This window comes from Pholcus phalangioides, unplaced genomic scaffold (genome assembly GCF_987345545.1).
Source record: "Pholcus phalangioides strain wild (caught in Gottingen) unplaced genomic scaffold, Ppha-v1.0 ptg000003l_1, whole genome shotgun sequence".
NCBI lineage: Eukaryota > Metazoa > Arthropoda > Arachnida > Araneae > Pholcidae > Pholcus > Pholcus phalangioides.
In genome coordinates this window covers 22,543,899-22,557,554 of record NW_028301596.1, presented here as the reverse complement: position 1 = coordinate 22,557,554, position 13,656 = coordinate 22,543,899, and the positions used below count along the sequence as shown (strand labels likewise).

The window sequence follows — 13,656 nt, the reverse complement described above, 5'->3', positions numbered from 1 at the left end:
CAAGCTGCAGTCATAGAAAATTTTCATTTCATCATTAGTATCATTTTTTTTTCTTTTTTTTTTTGCTTATTTTATGTATCAGTATACAACATATATGCTATGACTCAGCAGATTAGTCATCTCATTAATGTCATAAAATATTTATTATATGATATTTAAATACAAAAAAACTCTTGCTAATCCAGGGCATATCAGACCGAAGGTATGCCAGATTATATATATATATATGCCAAAATCACACTGGAAGTTAATTGTATATTATAGGGTTTATATTAATAAACACCTATTTTAATAATATAAACTGCATACACATATCATATGAAGTGACATGTTTTCTTCCTCTACACTTGAGGGAAAACATTGGATTATACTGGAAGAGCCAGACTAGCACATGGCTTAATTATCGAGAACCTACTGCAGTTACATTTGGGGTACTTGAATGATACACATCGTATATATATACACATCATTTTGATCCAACGTAAAAAAATTCAGAACAATTTATTGCTAAACCAAGTAGAGGAAATTGCTACCATTCATGTCAATTTCATTCCAGATTCTTAAGCTGTGCAGGTATTTCATGATTGTGCTGCAGGGGCAAAAAATACAATGTTTTTGGAATTTGTGGTTGCCTATGTACAAGAAACTTGATGCCAAAATCACCTTTACATCTCAATGCCTTAAATGATTTTAATGTTTTATTTATTTTTAATTTGTTATGTTATTAAAATAATTAAATTATTTTGATTATTGCCATATATTGCATACTGATAATGGCATTGAAATTTTATGTCCGTGTATTCATATTTTTATTATATGAGGAAAATAAGGTTTTTAGTTGTGTGATATATAATTCAAGTACCATCCATCATTGGGGAGGGATCCAATCTAGCTTGAAGTACCAGCCTACCAATTCACATACTCGCACCACAGTGTGTTAAATAAGGAAGATAGGTTTATGCCCCAGTGATGTATATGGTAGCGCACTTGGAGAGGACCTGCGTTCAATTCCTGGTTAGAGACTGATTGACTTTTCTTTCTCCTGAGTATAAATATCCAGAAAAGATCTATTTTCCTTAAACTAACATACTTTTGGGAATCATAGTGCCAACGATAGTAGAATCATGAAGGCCACCTCATATGTGTCTGTGGCCCCGGGTTGGGGGTAGACCCCCATGCTTAGAGACTGATCGACTTTCCTTTCATATTCAAGACTGTGAAGGTCAGGTATCCCCTTTTTCCGCCAACAAGATGAAGGCTGCGGACCGGTTCCGAGAATAATATTCAGCACTTAAAACAATAATTGCTTTCTCATCCAAACTCACTGACCCCCCCCCCCCCCCCGAAACCTCTCAAAGGACCCTTGGTTAAGAACTACCAAATTAAGCTAATAGGTTAAATGACCTTAACGATTTTAAGGTCTCAATTTTTCCTCAACAATTATCAGCTGAAATTTTATTTATCTTTTTAAATGTTTCCATCTAGCTGTCATTTAATAACTTGCTGCAGTGACCAATGCTATTGGCGCTTTACCGCCAAGGTAAAAAAATATTTATTAACTGGAAGATACGATTGCGTACTATGACTTGGCTGTTGAGCTGGTTTTGCGACTACCGAGAAAGAAAGAAAACTAAAAAAAGAAACCAGCTTAAGAGTTTTTCTGAATCTAAAGGCTTTCGCTAATAAAAACGGAATCGCTTGCTTGTACCAAAACCCGTCAGTTGGGTTTCGGGAAATTCGTGTCTGGATGTTTGTGTACACAGCATTTTCGAGGATTGCGTTTCTTTCCCTACAAAATTTATCATGTAAGTAGCCGTATCCTGTTATAAAACGTAAGTTAAGTATATAAAGAGCGAGTTATGATACTTGTGTCCTGTACAGCTTTTCAACGAAGGGCTATAGTTCTTATACAATCTATAGCAAGAGATTCATGGATATCTTGGTTTTTCTTAATTAGATGTCCAGATGTATTTTCTTTTAAACTGTAATAATATTATTTCAAAGATCTGAATTCTATTTTGAGGAAAATCGAACTCGATTTTTATAGAAGTTTTTTAACTACCCGATTTCGCAAGTATTTTTTCCTCAAGGTGCTCTACGATTGCTTATAAATGTTCTATCGTAACACGAATCGATTACATAACTCGTAAAAATTCTTAGAGCTGCTCAAAAATAGCATTTGTCATGCATTGATGATGTTCAGATAATCGTGTTGTGACAAAAATAATTTTTTGTAAGACTTGAGTAGTTTATGTGAGCATTAAAAAGGTATCTACCGTCGTTTGAACGACATTCAGGAGACGCAATTAAGTTATACAATAAGGTATCTATGGCGATAGTTTAATCCATTCGTTTTCTAATATGTATTATCATTGAATAGGAGTTGTAATTACCAGCTATAACTAATGTAGCCTATCGTTCAAGTCGGGTCCCGTTTGGTATATATGCAAAATTTGGCGACGATAGATCTGAAATTGTAGATTTGTATATAGAACACAAGCACCCACCACCACACAGAAAAAATCAATTTTATATACATCGATTTATAACATTAGATATACATATACCAGGGTTGGCAAAAAACCGGATTTTCTCTGGGTTTTTGTGAATATGCTGTTTGCAATGTGTGGTACATATTAAATAAAAAATAGTTTGTATACATCTAATTAGATGTAAATGCTAATTAATATTCTAATGTCATACTAATTAGACCTGGACCTACAATTTATTGCTGATTCCGAACGGCAGGCTTATTTTTATACTCATCGAGAGGTTGGTAGTTTTTGTAGGTGGGGCTGTGCTTTGTGCAGTGAATATCGCTTATAACGTTTTTCAAGAAAAAAAAACCGTCACGAAAACACTTTGCAAGTGGGAAAACATAGACGAATGCTAATGAGTATTTGTTGGAGTTGTGGGACCATGAAAATAAGTTGTATTAAGCAGGAAAATGTTCCAAGAGTGGAAACGTTATAAGCGGGATCGACTGAATGTGTAAGTGAAAGAAGACAGACTTGTAGAATGATAGTAATGGGATGATTATTATGCGAATAGCCTCATGTAGGAGATTTTCACTATTAATACATTATTATTTCACTAAGGGGAGGGGGGCTAAAAAGGTTTTGTCATTTTGCTGAAGACTATAATTAAGTGGGATTGGTGGGTTAACAAGTCATTTTCAGCAAGATCCACTTTCTAACAAAAACCCAGTTCGTTTCTGTAGGCAGGGGCGTAGCCCGAAATTTCGTTCGGGGGGACCAAAGTGACAGAACAGTAGATTTGGCCATCTTTTCGGTCATTTTCCTCACATTTCGGGGGAAGGGGAACCAGACCCCAAAGTCCTCCCCCTCGCTACGCCCTTGTCTGTAGGTGAGCCTGTATTTCAAATACAAATACAACACCACAACAGGCAAATTGCCCAACGAGGTGGCTGACTTAAGAACATCATGGATCCCCGAGCCCCTACCTACTACTGCTACACCACACATGCACCCCCTCCCCCGCGGAACCCCCAACGAATCGGTACATGCGGGAACGTGCGTGTACGTGTAGTGAAACCTGACGTGACGTTTTTTGTTTCTCTGTAATGCTTGTTATGTGTAGTGCTGCCATCTGCCACCAGTTTTTCTAACTATGAGTGAAGTGTTACGATTGAATGATTTATCGTTGTAGGACTGTTTCTCTCTGTGGCGAGACTTTTTAACGGGGAGATCGGCTCGCATTTGCGCCTTGAAGTTGGGAACCACAGAAAACCAACTTCAGCCGACCACCACTGTGGGGTTCGAACCCGGATCCTCGCATCGCGAGTCCGTCACTATAACCACTCGACCACCACAGCGGCCACCAAATTATTTCGTTATATAACATTCTATTTCCCCATGCAAAGAAATTGTATTCAGCTGGTATATAATAGTTCTATTTGAAAAAGTTAATACATAAAATAAAAAAACCTTAAAGTTAGAAAGATATGTAAGTTGATTTGCTAAAGACTGTGTAAGTGAGATTTGGGGCTGACAAATGATTCTTAGCAAAAACTCTTTGTAGGTGGACCTGTACTTTGTACATGTTAGGATAACAATTCAATCTCCTATGCAAAGAAATTGCTTTCAGCTATATAACATTAATTTTTGTTTAAAAAAATAACTTAGGTTTAAAAGGTAAAGTTATTTTGCTAATGATAAAATAATGTAAGAGTGGGATTTTACATGCTAACAAATGAATTTAAGCAAAAGCCCACTTTTTAGCAAAAAGCCAGTGGTTTGGGCCAACCCTATACTGGAGATGTGCGATCAATGCCGGATGTTTTGTGGGCTTCTGCTGTCTCTACTTAACCGCACATGCTTCTCGTGAACATTTTTCAGAGGAATTTTCGTAAGGACGTTAAACGTCTAACTAATGTATAAGAAAAATAGCGAGAGTTGCTAACACACACACTCGGTCCTTATGAAATTTCATTGTTGGAAATTTTTGAAAGGGACTCTAAAGGTCTTTTGAAGACCTGTAGTCAGTGGCGTAGCCGGAGGGGCAGGGTGAGCGTTTTGTTCTCCCAATCAAAATTTTGCTAACATTGCCGTCTATTCTCCTAATGAGAGAGAGAGAAATCAATTTTTATGTATGCGCCATTTGCAGACTGACACCATGTTTCTTGCAAAAAACTCCTCGTTAAACAATTTCCCAAGTGGAAGCCGGTTTAGACCAGCTAACATAAAAATTATTTCAATCGATTTTTTTTTATTTCTTTCACTTCGATTCGGAAGATGGACAGTATCATTTCAAACACCTAATATGCCTGAGACATACTTAAATACATTATGGAGGACGCATACGACAATTTCCGGCACACACAAATTTCTTTGAAATTCCTAAGCAGTGGTTCCCACATTTTTGGATTTGTGGCACCCTTTACTTGTGCTTCAGCAATCTTGTAGTATTTGATAGCTGCCGTGCGATCGTGATGGATTCGTATTGCGATGATCTAGGTTTGAACCCTACCAGCGGCGCAGTAGTGGTTGATTGGAGTGAGTTTTTTTTTTTCGAATTTCGAGGTACGAATGCTAACTGGTATTTCGTCTGAAACGTTTCCCCGCAGAGAGCAGGCAGGTTTCAACTTGGTATTTGTATAACACGAAACTTCGGGCATCTGCCAGTTTTACTTTTAATATGGAAAATAGATGGCAAAATTTCTCGAATACAAACCACGCATAACTATGACATCGTAGATACGTTATGTTCATGCATAATATAAGAGAGAACTTTCTGGCATGCACCAATTTGTTAGAAATTCTGTAGAGAAATGTTGTGGAAGTTCATGTACGATTGAGTAGCAGTAGTGCATACGTGATATGCAATACTGCTCACGGGAAGTGTGTAGTATGATTAGAGTGATTGAATGAAGATTGTTCTGTACTTTCATATCTTGCATTAATTTGAAAAAAGAGAGAGGAATATATGCATGTAATTTCTTTGCAAGGATTTTTATAATTTCTTTATATATATTTGATCACACATTCCCATCATTTTTTATATTTTAATCTAAATTTTTTTTGCGACCACCTTTTTCGAGCGATTTCCCAGTTGTGTTTTTGGTGTTTGTGTTGATATGAGTACGCAAAACAAAATATAATTTACGTTTTTTAAGTTGATTAAAAAATTAAAATAAATTAATCAATTGAAAAGTAATTAATTTAATTTAAAAAATAACATCGACTGAAAACAAAAAAAATTTAATTTGATTTTTTAAATTGAAAGATTTTAAGTTTTTTCAATGCATAATTTTAAGTTTGGGCCTAAAAGAGTATGCTAGTATGTGAATGACCAAAAGAGTTACCTGGAGAGCGCGAGTGCAAGCATGCGAATGACCAAAAAAGTGACCTAGAAAGCGTAGAACCAGGGCAGTGAGCGACAAAAAAGAGTTAGCTAGGGAGCATGCAAGCATGTGAGTGACCTACTGTGTGGGAGCATAGGACTGAGACCAAAAGAGTGCGCAAGTAGTTTCAAGAGTGACTGACGAAAAAAGTACACAAGCATATGAATGACCAAAAGAGTGACTTAGAGACACAGTATGGGGGGGGGGGGGGGCAGGTTATAACAAACAAGGCGGAAAACTCGAGGAAGAGCGTTCGAGAAAATTGGACTAGAATGGGTGAAGGGCGGGGCAAAACCATAAATTCGCCTCTGGCGAGAAGTGGGTAGGAGTACCCTTCTAGTGGATTTTTTTTATTTTAAAAAAATGGAACTTGTTAACTAAATTGAAAAACAGTTTTAGAATCGATGTAACGAAAATCTATTCGTCAAATTAAAAAACAACTTGAAAGACTCTTTACAGGGAAAAACAAAACATCTCATCCCAGTTTTATTTTTTTCTTCTGTTTTTTCCATCCTTTACTAAACTGCCAAGCACACATATTCCTAAAAAAACCATACTTGCGTTAGAACCAACTGCAATATGAATGTGCGTGTGCGGTTGTACCAGATCGAGGCGAGTGTTATTAGCGTTCCCATTATTATTATTATGTGATATTATTCAACCGAGGAGACCCCGTCTGTGCCGTGATCTTGGCTTTTGTTTTCCTCCGTATCTCTTTTGCGATGCCCATTGACCCGTGCAGGGGAGGGCGAGTGATGACCAGTGGCTCAAAAACGTCTAATGAGAAAAAGAAGCCACTTTGGCGGAAGTAATTTACGGATGGCCCGTGTGAATAACGCTGGAGGGGAGCTCGTCTTCCATTCAGAATTCTACTCTTATTCCTGTACATAAAAATTCAAGACGAAAAAAGCCTCCCCCCCTTTTTCTTCCAGCATTACGTCTCTCCGCGTTTTGATTAGTTAATGCCGATTACGTATATGTTTCTATATTCTTCTATAGCTGGGTATTGGGTAACAAACACGCTTTCACTTATCGTTTCTACAAGAATATGTTTCGTAACTGAGATTAAATTATTTCTGGCAGAGATCACTGAGCAGAAAATGTTTTTGCAATAAATATATCTATAGACTGGAATGAGATTCTATGATACATGACGGAATGACATGTAGTTCAGAATTTGTGGGTGATTCCGTAAGGGAAAAAAAAAAAATTTCCGCTTTTAGGCTCGAGACAGGCGAATCGGGTAGATTCGTTGAATCATCCCGTATTTTACGGAACAGACAAATTTTCCCACTATTCGGCTCTTGGGAATAGCGCAGCACCTCCTAGAGATACAAGGCCTCTGCAGTCTGCTTGTGACGTCAACAGTAGTCCATTTCCCCTCAAAATATATTCAGGGAAGAAAAATTCCCTGCTCGTGCCGGTATCATCGTTGTGAGCAAAAGAAATGATCGAGCTCAGAATTGGTGATTTCTATGCCCCACATACAATCACTATGCGGTATTTGTGAGCCAATCGAGAAGATTCCACGGCAAAATAAGAAGAAACGAGATGAGATGCTGTGTTTCAAAATGCGGCAAACTTGCTAGGCAGTCTGAATGACGTTTATGGCAAACAGTACAGACCTTCTATCTCTAGGAGGTGCTGAATAGCGTCGTTCCTATCATCACCCACCTCCTCCGGATTCGTGTCTGAGCCAAGGCAGAAACCTTCCGCGGCGAATAGAACGAGCCAGACATCACAGCTGCAAATAAAATCGAGGCAGATGTCTTTGGCTGCGAATGGATTGGAGGCAAGCGGATTCTGGATGATGTGTCGGAGGTTGTGAGGTGCCGTATTGTGATCATCCCGTATTAGAGGACAGACAAATTTACCCCATATTATTCCACTCTTGGAAGGGGCGGTCACACCCCTCCCCCGCATCATTCCTCCACCCCCGTATCCGCGTTTGCCTCAAGAATATCTCATCATATTATACGTATTTCTACTTTCGGGTTTCTGCCAAAAAAACGCACTGATTAGGGCCTGGGGAAGCGATTCTTTTCCTATATTTCAAAACCTATTAATTCTTACATTCCGTTACGTCATTTCCACATTCACCGCATGCGTCCTTATTAAACCACTCAACCGCCGCACAGCTCAGAAATCTGCTAATCCATAACATGAGATATTTTCGGGCAGTCGTGAGCTTAAACCGAATTAAAACACGACGAAGCTGATATTAAATTACGAAAACACCCTCTTAGTTTTGTTCTTGGCCGGAAAAAAACAGAGAAAGAGTTTATTTACTTTTCTATTTTGAAGGGTGAATTAACGCTTAGCATTTATCTAGGATAATTATATATATAATGAATGTAAACTTACTCATACGTCAAATAAGATCGTAGATAAAAGTCAGAAACACGTTTTTTCCACGTGAATACAGATGACGCAGCCACAATTGTATTATTTACATATCTGATCGCAGGCGGAGGCATTTTTCGGGGCTATATATGTACCAAAAAATAGATCAGAGGCCCCCACTACACGGTTCCCAACAAAATCTGCTTGATCATTTTTCCCCCCGACCAAAACTCAAGAATTTCCCTGACTTTCTCTGAGCAAAACTCAAAAACCATCCCTCACTTTCCCAGACCAAAACTTCGGAAGTAAGAAATGTATATAATATAGTACATAATTTAAAATCTTTAACCTTCCAAATTTCGAATTTTTTTGGTTTTTCCGAGTTTCAGTTTTTTTTGCCCTCCACAGAACTTTTCTCTGACTTTCGAATATTTGTTCTGACTTTTGCGGAGTATTTTATATTTTCCCGGACTTTCTCTGATCATTTTTCACTTGCTTTACTTTCCCTGACTTTGCAGGTGGGTGGGAACCCTGCTCTAGGATATTTGTGCATTTATTAAATGGGGATAAGATGCAAAATTTGATATGATATAACTACAGAATTTGTAGACTTGTTTCCCATGTAGATTAGCATTCCTGGTTGGGTAGCTATAATTATTCAAACCCAGAGACACAAATAGGAGAGGAGCACTAATGCTGCTACTTAACCGTACATACACTTCGTATACATAAATATCCCTTTGGGGAATTTCAAACGAACTGGTGGCCTACAAGCCGGAACATATGTTCTGAACATATGCGTGTCCCTAACGTATTTATGTTATCAAAGCTCTGCGTGTTTCGTAGAATGTTGGTGCTGCCATCTGTCTTCCATACTTTGAAGTGAAAAGGGCAAAAAACAGACTTTTTTTTTCCCCTGTTATGTAAGTATTGTGTTGAAGGTCTGCCTGCTAGCTACAGAGAGAATTTTTTGATCGGCTCGCATTCCCGCCTTGAAATTGGAGGGAGGAGGCTAGTGGGTTAATATATACAATATATTATACGGGAGGATGGGAGCAACAAGTCGGAATCCCTGCTTGCTCTGGCTAACAAAGCACATCTATGCATACTACGGAGTTTTGCATAGTTACGGTCCTAATTAGGTCAGTGCATAGCAAAAAAGAGTTTGAGTCAAAGTACAGTACAATGCAGAGGGGGTGTCAAACTCAATGGCTGTCTGGGCCATTTGATTGAAAATTAGCTTTCAAATAGAGCCGAAAATTACTAAAAATTAATTATTGAAAAATCTGTTGACTAATAATAAAAATGTGTTACTTGGTAATCAAAATTTATGAAGGGGGTTGGGGTGCACGCAAATTCTTCAAAATACACTTTTGCGAATTTTTCAATTTTCAAATACTATGAAATTTTTCCTGCGTCTAACTGTGTTCAAGTTTTTGTTTTACCTGTACTAAAAATATCTTTAAAATATTTTAATACAAACTGCTGGCAAGCATTGCGCATGCTAATGTTTTTCACTAAAATGTTTTTTTCTCAAAACTAAGTTTTTTGTTCTAGATAAGGAACATTTTTTTCGAACACCGCTCCTTCCAATGTCTTGAAACTTTGTGTGGCTCTAGAAAGACTGTGGTGTTACATACTTCGACACGACGATTTTTCATTAAAATTATTTGAAAAACTTTTATGGCACAAAATTTGGCTACATTTTGGTGATTTTTGAAAAAATTGCATGTTGTTGTTTGGAGTTAAAATTCGATAAAAAAAACAAGCAACAATTAAAATCCTAAAAGCTCGTGTCGACGTGTATAACACCATAGTGTTGGGAGAGGCAAAGTTTCAAGACATTGGAATGAGCGGTGTTCGAAAAAAATGTTCCTTATCTAGAACAAAAACTTAGTTTTGTATGTCTGTGTAATGTGATGTTGCCTCTCGAATTCATTCTACAAATCTGTAAGGAATTGTTGGAAGTGGAGGTGCTTGAAGGACTCGATGAATTTCAGTGTTTGTCACGGGATGAGAACGCGCTGCAGCTTATTTCCAACACTTTGTAGCGAACGGCCGGCTAATAAATGCAGTGGAAAGATTACAGTTTAAGAATCTCCGAATACATTTTTATATTAATAAAATAAAAATTTTCTGTGAAGTCTTGAAGCAAAATTTAAATTTTTGCCAACCATGTTCATAATGGAAGCCCGAAGAAACAGTCGATTTGAGCCGCGTCTTGAGTGCGCGAATTTTGTTGAGCGCTATTGAAAAACACTGTACATTTGAGGGTATTTCTTTCAACTGGTCACGTGCAAATTATTACCTGCTCCGTTATTTTTTCGACCGAAATACATCTCGATATAAAAACATTTCTGCGGCTTTTATATGATCCATTCCTTAACCGTCGTTATATGTAGCTTATTTCATACATGCAGCGGCTCTCACTGCCGTTTTTTGAGATAATAAATCTCGTTATTAAAAAGTGTCTTTCTTTTTAATTTGAAAATAAAAAACAATATCTTTTGGATGTTGTTGAGACGTCGCGGGCCGCGAGTTTAACACCCTTGGTATAACGTGTTTTACTTCCATTTTGCGGCCCGGCGTGGCGGCGCCACCGACCTCTGTCTATTTGTCCCGACAAGTGTGTTATAGCACCCAATCTGTAGTACGCGCACCCCTAAAGGAGGGGGAGGGAGGGAGCACTCGACCAGCCATTCAGAGCTACGTGAAAAACAATCTTCAATGGTTTAACAAAAGGGGAGTAAAGTTAAGAAGAAATTTAAAAAATTCGAAAGATTGCATAAGCCTCCTACTTATTTCTAGGGGGTACTTGGAGTATGAAACGTTAGGAACCCCTATGGAAGCAGAGCGGACATCTCCTCACACAAATTTGTAACTCCACGATTTCTTCGTTGCAATATACGGGAGAAAAAATTATTATTGTCTTTCTCCCCTTCATTATAATTTATTGCGTCGCCATTCACAAAGACGACGTCGTACATATAAGTGAAGCCAACCCGTCGATGTCGACATTTATATGAAAGAGCTGGCGGTAGCAGGTGCGTTTTTATTTCGAAAATCCGGTGATGTCCTATATCATCAAAAACAAAAAAAAAAGCGCGAGTGTGTTTCGCAGGCGGCTCTTGTTCCGACAGCGTGCATGCGAAACGCACTCGGTTCTTTTGTTTTAGGCCTCGAAATTTACTGCTTTCGTACGCGTTTGACCTCGATCGACTGTCGGAAAGACAAAACGTACTTCTTCGATCGTCCAGGGATCGGTTCGAATTTTCTGTTTCTGTCTCTCTAATTATTCGTTTTCTTTTATCACACTAAGATTTACGCATGTATGTAAATATCCGAGGACGATGTCACTCTCCGCTATCCCTACGAAGGTTTTTAACAGTTGCCTGATGCGAAGCTATATATTTAGGAAAGAGAGAAAATTCATCTGCCCTTGCGAGGAATCGAACCCACGACTTTCTAGGCATAGGCGGCGATAGACTTGGAAGTCTGGGGGGGAGGACACGATGATGATGATGTCAATTCATCTATACATATAGGCTATGCATTAGATCAGTCGATTTCACCGTTGATGCGGGGGGGGGGGGCAATACCCCCCACGCCCCTCATATCTCCGCCCATGTTTCTAGGTCAACGCCCTACTAGGGCATTGATCTAGACCACCACCGCCAATCAAGGGCGTGATATTCTATCTCAGCACAGTAGACTTTTCTCTTTTTCCTAAATATGTCTTCGCATCAGCCAGCTGTTAAAAACCGCCACTGTGATGGTCAAGTGGTCATAGTGACGGACTCTCATCGCGAGGGCCCGGGTCAAACCCCACCGTTACCAAAATGGTGGTCGGCTCAAGTTGGTTTTCTGTGGTTCCCAACTTCGAGTGCGAATGCAGTCTTGTTAGCAAGCAAGCCCGTTAAAAAGTCTCGCCACAGAGAGCAACAGGCCTACAACAGTAAAATCTTCAATCATTACACTTCACTCATAGTTCGAAAAATATGTGGTAGATGGCAACACTATAACAAGCATTACACCGAAAAAAGCTTCACGTTAGGTTCACAACACGGACATGCACATCCCAACATGTACCAATTCGTTAGAAGTTCCGCAGAGGAATATGGACGAGGTGCATGTGTGGTTTAGTAGTAGTAGTAGTAGCTATTAAAGACCATTGCATATAAATAGTATACTACTTCGAGGACTTATTTTATTACAGAAGAATGAATATATACAGATAGAACCTGTTTATTTTTTGTGCTACCTTCGAAGCAACTGCCCAGTGCAATTATGCATTTTTACAATTGTTCATACAGAGATGCAAATGCGGATCACAAGCCTTTTTTTTGCCACATCCTTTAGTGCCCTCGTCGTTGCACTTCTTCGGAACCTGAGATTCGTTGCCCCTTTTCTTTATCCGAGAAAAAAGTCACATGTCATCAAGTTGGTTGTAGAAGTATCGAAATATGATGTTTTGACAGGCAATCAGACACCAGGAGGGACCTGTGAGTTCTTAAACGTATACATGATTTGGTGAGGCGTAAGTGATCAGATCTTTAGAAGGTCAAGTCGTGGGTGTTCCATCACGACAATGCGCGGGCTCACATGTCCCTCCTGGTGTCCGATTATCTACCAAAACACTACATTCCGATTCTCCTGCAACCAGCTTATATCCCTGATCTTGCCCTCATGCGCTTTTTCCTCGAATAAAGACTTTGCTTAAGGGGCATCGATTCTCAGTTTCTGATGAAGTGCAGTGACAGCTACAAAGGCACTGTAAATGCGGCTTTACAGTGCATCTTTGCATGAACAATGGCGGAAATGTATAATCACCACAGGGTAGTCACTTCGAAGGAAACACAGGTTGTATCTGCACTCATTCTTAGGGTGTGAACATAGTGCGTCCGTATTTCTGATTCTGAAAACCCGCGTCGTCTCCGATTGGTTAAAAAACCCGAATTTTAACTTTTCTTAGCTTGAAATTCGGGTTTTTAACCAATCGGAGACGACGCGGGTTTCCAGAATCAGCAATACGGATGCACTATGTTCTCACCCTTACGTAATAAAATAAGTCTCGAAACTTTTTGAACCTTGTAGTCTGTTCTGCAGTTTCTACCTGAAAATAAAATTCATTCCTTCTAAAACAAAGAAAAATATTCACACGCCATTAAAGTCAACTGAAGCGCATTTTTCTCTCGCCGCTGTTAATGAGCCAAGAAACTGATTTGGTGTGAAGGCCAGAAGTCCTTATATATATATATATATATTACATTTTTTTCAGTTGAAAAATACCCAAGTTTGCTTGGCTCACTTTTTTGGGTTTTTTTCGAGGAAAACTTTTCATGTGTCGTCCTCATGTTCATGCCAGAAGTACGAATGTGCAGTGTCCTTGGAAAAAAACAACAAACGCGGGGGAAATGACGTTTCAATGCGTGCTCTACTCCCTTGTTACT

The 13,656-nt window shown here is 38.8% G+C and overlaps 1 protein-coding gene across 1 annotated transcript in view; it reads left to right on the top strand.

Moving 5' to 3' along the window:
- Positions 1–1,690: 1,690 nt before the first annotated feature.
- Positions 1,691–13,656, top strand: part of LOC149088307 (uncharacterized) — an 85,899-nt gene continuing 73,933 nt past the window's right edge. Inside the window, exon 1 of the mRNA XM_089246730.1 lies at positions 1,691–1,805. Within this exon, the coding sequence (XP_089102856.1) occupies positions 1,804–1,805 (2 nt within the window). The 5' untranslated portion in view covers positions 1,691–1,803. The remainder of the gene's footprint in view (positions 1,806–13,656) is intronic.